The following is an 8,845-nucleotide window of genomic DNA, read 5'->3' on the forward strand; positions in this document are numbered from 1 at the left end:
TCCATGGGTTGCTCAAATTGGGCCTTAATTCTTCATGGGCTTGAATTCTTCATGGACTTTAATTTTTCATGGGTTTGATTTCTTCATGGACTTGATTTCTCCATGGCTTTGATTTCTTCATGGACTTGAATTCTTCATGGACTTTAAGTCTTCATGGGCTTGAATTCTTCATGCCTAAAAAAAAATAAAAATAATTTAATGTTATTAATAAATTATATATTATATATATGTATTACACATGGCACATATATATATTAGATTATATTATATATATATTACATGCATGCATATAATGATATATATGTACTATATATAATTTTATATATTATTATTATTTACTTTAGAACTTCATTTTATTCATCTTTCAATTTAAATTTACATATAACCATAAAATATATATTAATATCTAATTTAAACCATATTTAAGATCGAAAGAAGGGTATAATTATAACAAAATTTTTACAAAATTAACCACTAATCAAATTGCGACAAACAATTTTGGGAGAAGCCCATTGATCCAGATACTCGATCCACCCCGGAGCCACCAAGATGTACCAAGACTTGAAGGCTGTGTATTGGTGGCCAGGAATGAAGAAAAGCGTGGCAAGGTACGTTAGTCAATGTGACACCTGCCAGAGAATTAAGATTGAGCACCAAAAGCCTGGTGGGAGCTTGCAACCATTGGAAGTTCCAGAGTGGAAATGAGAGCACATCACGATGGATTTCGTGACTGGACTGCCAAGGAGTCCTAAGGGAAACAATGCTATTTGGGTGATAGTCAACAGACTATCTAAGTCTGCTCATTTCTTGGCCATAAGGGTAAGTCAACCAATCAGCAAATTAGCTCAACAGTATGTGAATGAGATTGTTAGATTACACGGAGTGCCAGTAAGCATTGTATCAGACCGTGACCCAAGATTCACTTCTAGGTTTTGGGGAAGTCTACAAGAGAGTTTGGGTACTCAACTTAGGCTAAGTACAACTTATCATCCCCAGACAAATGGTCAGTTAGAAAGGACCATTCAAACCCTAAAAGATATGCTGCGAGCTTGTGCGATTGATTATCCAGGTAGCTGGGAAGAGCATTTACCATTAGTAGAATTCGCTTACAATAACAGCTACCACAGCAGCATTGGAATGGCTCCCTATGAAGCCTTGTATGGCCGAAAATGTAGATCCCCGGTATGCTGGACTGAAGTAGGTGAACGACAAATCTTGGGACCCGAGATAGTTCAGAAAACGACAGAAAAGATAAAAATCATGCAAGAAAGAATTAAGGAAGCTCAGAATCGCCAGAAGTCCTACGCAGATACAAGAAGAAGGAAATTAGAGTTTCAAGTAGGCGACAAAGTATACCTGAAGATATCTCCACTAAGGATGGTGACTAGAAGCAATAAGAAAAAGGAGAAGTTAAACCCTCGATATACAGGGCCATATGATATAGTGGAAAGAATTGGACCAGTCGCTTATCGACTCACTCTACCCTTGGCTCTATCAAACATCCATGACGTGTTTCACGTATCGCAACTGCGAAAGCATGAGCCAGATTCTTCCCAGATAATGCCAGCTGAAGCTATCGAGATTCAAGAAAATCTCTCGTATGTAGAAAAACCGGTCAGTATTTTGGATCGCAGGGATCAAGTCCTAAGGAACAAATCAATTCCTCTGGTACAAGTTTTGTGGAGAAACCCCATAAGCGAAGAAATAACTTGGGAACAAGAAGAAGATATGAAACTCAACTATCCATACCTGTTTGAAGACCCTATAGTTAGTATGAGTGAGGAATGATCAAATTTCGAGGACGAAATTTTTGTAAGGAGGGAAGAATGTAATACCCTAAGTTTTATAAATAAATTTAATTAAGTTATGTTAAATGATTTATTAGGTGTATGTAATTAATTTAGTTAATTAAATTTACCTAAAGTGTGCTTATGAAAAATATAAATAAATATATAAATATGATTTAAGATTAAAAGGATTAAATGAAATCATAATATGATTTAAAATTAAAGAAAATCATAATTTTTCTTTCGTATGTATGTCGTGTATATATGTAACATCCCGTTCGAGCGATAGGAAGATCCAGAACAACTTACCCTGATGGGCCTACACGAACTTCCTAGGGGGGTCACCCATCCCTGGATTACCCAGGTTAAGCACGCTTAACTTGGGAGTTCTTTGCCAACATTCAGTCCAAAAGGTATCCAGCGGGTGTTGTTTCCTTCCTTACACTATCCTCGATATATACTAACTTCTCTGGGCTCTCGGGGTATTACAATATATGTAAATATATATACATATATATATATATTAAAAAAAATCCGAAAATTGAATTTTGCAGAGCAGTGCGCGGCCAGAGCATGGCCGCGCCTGCAAATTGTTTCTTGAGGGCAAATGAGGGGATTTAAATGCTGATATGACCGGGGAATGGCCTCTGGGACGCGTGGCCGTCGATGGGGAAGCAAAGCACGTCGAAAATGGGCTATAAATAGCCAAGTTCGTGCTGTCCAACCCATCCGAAAATTTCGAGGCCTAGATCAGTCGATTGGGAGTGATTTTGTGAGATTGGAGAGTGGGGTTCTGATCTTCAAGTCGTGGGCTTCGTTTCTGGAGAATTTGGAGGCCAACGGAGCAAAGGAGAAGGCGAATCGAAGCTTCGCCGGAAAACGCGCGACTCGCCGGAGCCGAGGGATATTCGACCGATTCGAGGTAAGTTCGATCCTATTTTTTTGTAATTTTTGTATCAATGTGTTCGTAATGTCGAGATCTAGAGATTAGGAGTAGAAAAATCGAGTTTAGAGGTCAAATGGCCGGCCGACGGCGAAACTCTCGCCGGAGAAGAAGAACCAGTCGGGCGCGTGAGCTGCACGCGCCCGCGAGTGGGAAGAAGGCGCGTGCGGCTCACGCGCCCGTCAGGAAATTTAAAAAACAAAAAAAAAAAGAGTAAAATTTTGAAATTTTTTTATTAAATTTGAAATGTTGTTTATGGTATATTGGTAAAGTAATTTTCTGAAAATGCCAAAATTACTAATTATTTAAGTAGATTTTTCTATTATGAAAATAAAGAAAAATAGGATTTTAATTTTGAAAATTCCAAGAAAAATTTCAGAATGTTATAAGTGTTATTTAAGAAATATTAGTGAAAAGAAATTGAATAAAATGAAATATTAGGTAATTATTATGTAATTTAAGTAGATTTTTCTATTATAGAAATAAAGAAAAATAGGATTTTAATTCTGAAAATCCCAAGAAAATTTCAGAATGTTATAAGTATTATTTAAGAAATATTAGTGAAGAGAAATTTAATAAATTGAAAGATTAGTAATTATTATGTAATAATTACATATTTAGCTATTATGAAATAAGGGAAAGAGTAGGAATTTAAGTTAGAAAATTCTAAGAAAATCCCAGAATACTAGGAATATTATTTAAGGAATATTGGTAAAGAGAGATTAAATTTTTATGAATCTTAGATAATTATTATGTATTTTGAAGAGATAAAGCTTAAAAAAAAAAAGGAAGAAATTATGAAAAATTAGCAAATGGTATTCTAAACATAAATCTATGCTGTAGGGGTCCTTGTGAGCAAGGAGATTAAGGGATAGCCGCTTGGCACGTAGTTCGAGACAAATTAGTTGTAAGTATGCTGCCCGAATTTAATACAGTTATAAATGTAATTGCTCTTATCATATTGGCATGCTATGATATGAAATCATCACGTAGACTGCATCAATGGCATGACTATGAAATGCACACATGCATAACGATATTGTTGATCACACGCATATGAGGCCGTAAGGAGTACGAACTGGCACTGCTGACCTATCAAGGGTGCACCCATACACCCCGGCCTCGAAGGAGGTGGCCGCTAAAATGATAGGCAGCATGAGGGGTGTAGTTGACATCTACGATGAAAGACATTGCATACACTCATAGCATTACATTTGATATTCTAACATGGGTTCGCTCCTGGAACATTCAACGTTCCAGCCGGGACTTGCAGAGATGGTTCAGAGATTGGTGATGTGTAGTGACACAGACATCAAGATGCGAGTAAATATACCATGTTATAATATGATTAGTTTAAGATTTATGTATATTGTTCCATCATCAAACGCTTTATGTATTAACTTGTATTAAATGCCATGTACAATTATTAAATTATGCATTTGATTAGTGGTTAATTTTGTAAAAATTTTGTTATAATTATACCTTTCTTTTGATCTTAAAAATGGTTTAAATTAGATATTAATATATATTTTATGGTTATATGCAAGTTTAAATTGAAAAATGAATGAAATGAAATTTTAAAGTAAAATTTAATAATAATAATAATAATATATAAAATTATATATAATACATATACATCATTATATGCATGCATGTAATATATATATATAATATAATCTAATATATATATGTGCCATGTGTAATACATATATATAATATATAATTTATTAATAACATTAAATTATTATTATTATTATTATTATTTTTTTTTTTTTAGGCATGAAGAATTCAAGCCCATGAAGACTTAAAGTCCATGAAGAATTCAAATCCATGAAGAAATCAAGTCCATGAAGAATTCAAGCCCATGAAGAATTAAGGCCCAATTTGAACAACCCATAGAAAATATTATTTTGAGAAGGCCCAAGGATTATTTTTAATCCTAATGAAGATTAAAAACCAATTTATAGAAATCTATTTTTATTTTTTATGTGAGAGCTTTATTAGGTGTGTTTTTTTAGCTAAAATCCATTTAACTATTAGGTGGATGTTATAGCTAAAATCCATTTAACTTTATGAGTGCTTTATTAGGTATGTATTTTAGCTAAAATCCATTTAATATTAGGTGTGTATTATAGCTAAAATCCATTTAACTTTAAGTGTGTGAGTGCCCATTAGATATAATTATGTCTAATTGAATAATTGAAATTGTGTGGTTTGTATTGCATCTTGTGGCCTATAAATAGCTCACTTGATTGCATTTGTAAGTGTGATTATTATTCTTGAATAAAAGTTTAGTTGTTTCCTTATAATTCTCTCTTTGAGAATTGTTCTTGTTCTTTCTCATTTTCTTTAGTACTTTCTCTTATAATCTTACTTTTTTCTTTCTTCTTTTAAATTCTTATGTCATTTATTATTACTTTATTATTCACCGCCTAAATGGCCGGTTAATTTGTGCCTTTAAATTTCTGCAATTTTAATTCTTGTCATTTAATTATTCACCGCCTAAATGGCCGGTTAATTTGTGCTTTTAAATTTCTGCAATTTTAATTCTTGTCATTTAATTATTCACCGCCTAAATGGCCGGTTAGTTTATGCCTTTAAATTTCTTGTCATTTAAATTCTGTTATTTAAATTACGTCATTTAAATTTATGTCAATTAACTTTCAAATAAAAATGAGTAGCTAAATCTAATCTTGGGTTAAGGCAAGGACAGTGTCCAACGCCAATGATTCCCAAAGAAAGCTGCGCTTTAAATAAGTAACATTAATTTCAGTATGAGTGTGTATTAATTATTAAAAAATCACTAGGTTTGGATTGGAGCGTAAGCCTAACTTAGAGCTTTTATGCCATGTATGAGAGTTACTAGAACTGGAAACGCTATCATACCCAAATCTAGATGATTAATTTAGTTGTTTTGTGTATTAATTGCAATTGGATTTATGGTGGTTGCTTAAATTAGAATCCCGCATATCATGTATGGGGATTGCTTAACCTAGAACTATCATCATCTCTAATTGCATTTAATAACAAACCCTCATATCTGAAATTAAATTAATGTTGCTAATCTTTTATGCTAAAATTTGGGAATCAACGGGTTGGTACTGAAATTGTCTTAACTCAAGCACTATCCAAATTCATATTTTTACGTTTAATGTTTATTTTAATTTTTGCCTTACTTTATTTTCTAGTATCTGTTGTCTAAAAACAAAACCATAAAAAATCTTGTTGTCAATTTGTCCAAATGCGTGTGCGTGTGTGTGACATTCTTTTTCTTTTGCCATAAATAAATCTCTCAGTGGACGACCTGGATTCATCCAGAAAATATAAATATAAATTTGGACTACAACTGCACTCGTACACTGGCGAGTATAAACCTCTCACTAAAATAAAAAAATATAAAAGTTTTATTATGATTTGTTTTTATTGTGTTTTAATTGCAGGGTGAGAGTGCAGCCACATTTTGGCGCCGTTGCCGGGGAGATTAAGGCAAAAACAAAAAGAAAAAAATAAATAAAAAAAAAAAAGAAAGAATAAGCATCTCTTGATAAAATCGGTAACTCTATTTCTCTTTTACTTTATTTTTGTTTGTGCATTGTATATGAGACTGAGATCAGGTAGAATTTTGAAACAGTATTTTCATATCATTCTGAGTCTTTACCTGCAATTGGATTGTCAACTTTACACTCATGTCTCAAAATTACTACAATCTGTCTGCACAAGATACTTATCATGATGAAAATTATCATTTTGAATCTGATTTGTCTAGACCTCTTAAGGATTATTTATACCCTCTTAGGCAAACCACTTTTGATTTGCAATCAGACACTCCCCATTTGTTACCCACTTACCATGAAATTGAGGTTTGGTGTGCTGTGTGTGAGACTTCAGCTCATTTAACGGATGACTGCCCTATAATACCTGCTTTTAAGGAGGTATTGTATGGTCAATCCAATTACACACACACACACAACTATGAGAGAATGTATTACCAGAACCATGAGGAAAACTACCATTCGGACTTTGATGCATATCACCTTAATTCACACTTTCATCCAAATTTCTCATGGGAAAATGATTTTGTAGCCCAACCACATGAGCACTTCCTTTCCCAGCCTCAATCATTTCAAACGAATGAAGGGTCTACATTCGATGCATATCAACCCCCTCATGGGAGTTCATTAGAAGATACCTTCAATCTATTTATGCAAGGCCAAATGGAAATTTTTACACAAATGTCCAAATGTCAAGAACATACCATTAGAGTTACAGAGGACATTAGGAACCAATTGACACAGCTAACACAAACTTTGAGCATGTCAGAGCCTGTCCATCCCAACTCACTCCAAATCCCATTAATAAAACCCATCATCAAAAGTGAAAGTCAGGAGCAGGACATAGGAGTGACTGTCTTAAGGAATGGAGAAATAATTGAGAAACTTGATGCCCCTAGGACAGTACACCCTTTGGTGCAAGAAGAGAGAGTGGTTGATCACAGTGAGGTAGATGTCAATGAAACCTTGGAGGAAGAAAAAGACCAAAATGATGTAAGAAAAGAAGAAACCTGGGAGGAAGAAGAGGATAAAATTCGAGAGTCAAAATGTGAAAAAATCATAAGTTTATCCACATTTACCCCTCAATTTCTATCTTTTAGGTTAGTCGATATTATTGAGGATCAAATTAAACCAAACACGTGTGAGATGTTTGTGCAAATTAATGTGCCATACGCGGATATAATAAAACCAACACCTCCGGACGATATATTTTCAAAATATATATGTGCATTCATGAGAAAAATCAATTTATATAATTTTGAAAATAACTTTAAAAGTGGTGTAGTGAATGGGAGATATTATACGATTAGGTGGGCAACCACTCATTTGATCCTTAATTGGAAGAAAAGAAAAAAAAAAAATTCTAAAAAAAAAAATAAAAATATAATAAAATAATTTTATATATATATATATACATATAAGTTGTTCTTTTTTTTCATTACTTAACTAGTGTTTCTCTATGTGCAGTCTAAATAAAATTTCTCCATACGAGTTTATGTATTGAAGACCGCCAGGTATGCCTATCTTCTATCCTTTTATTGCCAATTGAGGACAATACGCAATTTAAGTTGGGGGGTAAGGTGTCTACAAAATTTTACCTAAAAAAAAAAAAAAATAAAACAAAATTAATTAAAAAAAAAAATTGAATTGAGAGAGACAGAATTGACGCTGGTGGTAGCCATCTTTTCTTGGGCAGTGCAATCACACTGCCCTATAAAGAAAGAAGGCACACTGCCAAATGTTGAAAACAGAGGCGCCGAGCGTTGAAAAAAAAAAAAAGGCACACTGCCAAATGTTGAAAAATGAGACGCTAAACGACGTCAAGTCTGACGGTGCAATTATGGCATGCCTCGAGTCAAGTGTAGAATAGTGATGCCCATTGCTCTATAAGAGACTCCATATCTGTATGAGGCAAGTCACCCCTCTTGAGCTCAATCTTCTCTCCTTTGTGTTATTCTCCGATCAGGTACTCTCATCCCTTTTGTAAAGTTTATAGTTCTTTACTTTCTTCTTAGTATAATTTTTTTTTTAAAAAAAAAAAAAATGGATCTTTATCTCTCAAAAATTCACAAGTACTATCCATCTCTCCCGCAGAATGATTTGAAAAAAATTTATGTTACTAGGTGTGAAAGACTTAGGTTGTTGATGCTTAATAACATCCCTGAAGATATTCGTTGGCTGATCGAAGCAAAAGTTCGATTAGCTGGTGAAACTTCACCTAGTTTTAAGCATTTTCCAGGCTTAGGGAAGAGTAGTTTTGCGAAGAAAAGAAGAGCGAAAAGAGTGAATGGTTGTTACAAATGTGCTCGATGGACCTGTAACACACGATGCAAATCTGTGGGGTTTACGTCCATAAATCGAGAAGATAAAATTAGTTTCATAAAGGATGGACTGAGTAAGGAGTCTCTGGATGATATCCGATTGACTCTTGAGACGCATCCATGTGGAATAGTGCAAAGAGAACTTCTTGCTTTATGGACCCAGTTCAGAAGTGACCACCAACGCTATAGTCTTGGGAATCTGACTAAAAACGACCCTGTTTGCCAATCTATAAGAAAATTGGA

The 8,845-nt window shown here is 34.0% G+C and overlaps 1 protein-coding gene across 1 annotated transcript; it reads left to right on the forward strand.

The window, feature by feature from the left end:
* The first annotated feature begins 1,137 nt into the window (after positions 1-1,137).
* On the forward strand, positions 1,138-1,788 carry LOC127796932 (uncharacterized). Its single transcript, XM_052329332.1, has one exon. The coding sequence runs from the start codon at positions 1,138-1,140 to the stop codon at positions 1,786-1,788; it is 651 nt and encodes a 216-aa protein (XP_052185292.1).
* The last annotated feature ends 7,057 nt before the right edge of the window (positions 1,789-8,845 follow it).

The sequence above is a fragment of the Diospyros lotus genome, chromosome 3 (genome assembly GCF_014633365.1).
Source record: "Diospyros lotus cultivar Yz01 chromosome 3, ASM1463336v1, whole genome shotgun sequence".
NCBI classification, from domain to species: Eukaryota; Viridiplantae; Streptophyta; class Magnoliopsida; order Ericales; family Ebenaceae; genus Diospyros; species Diospyros lotus.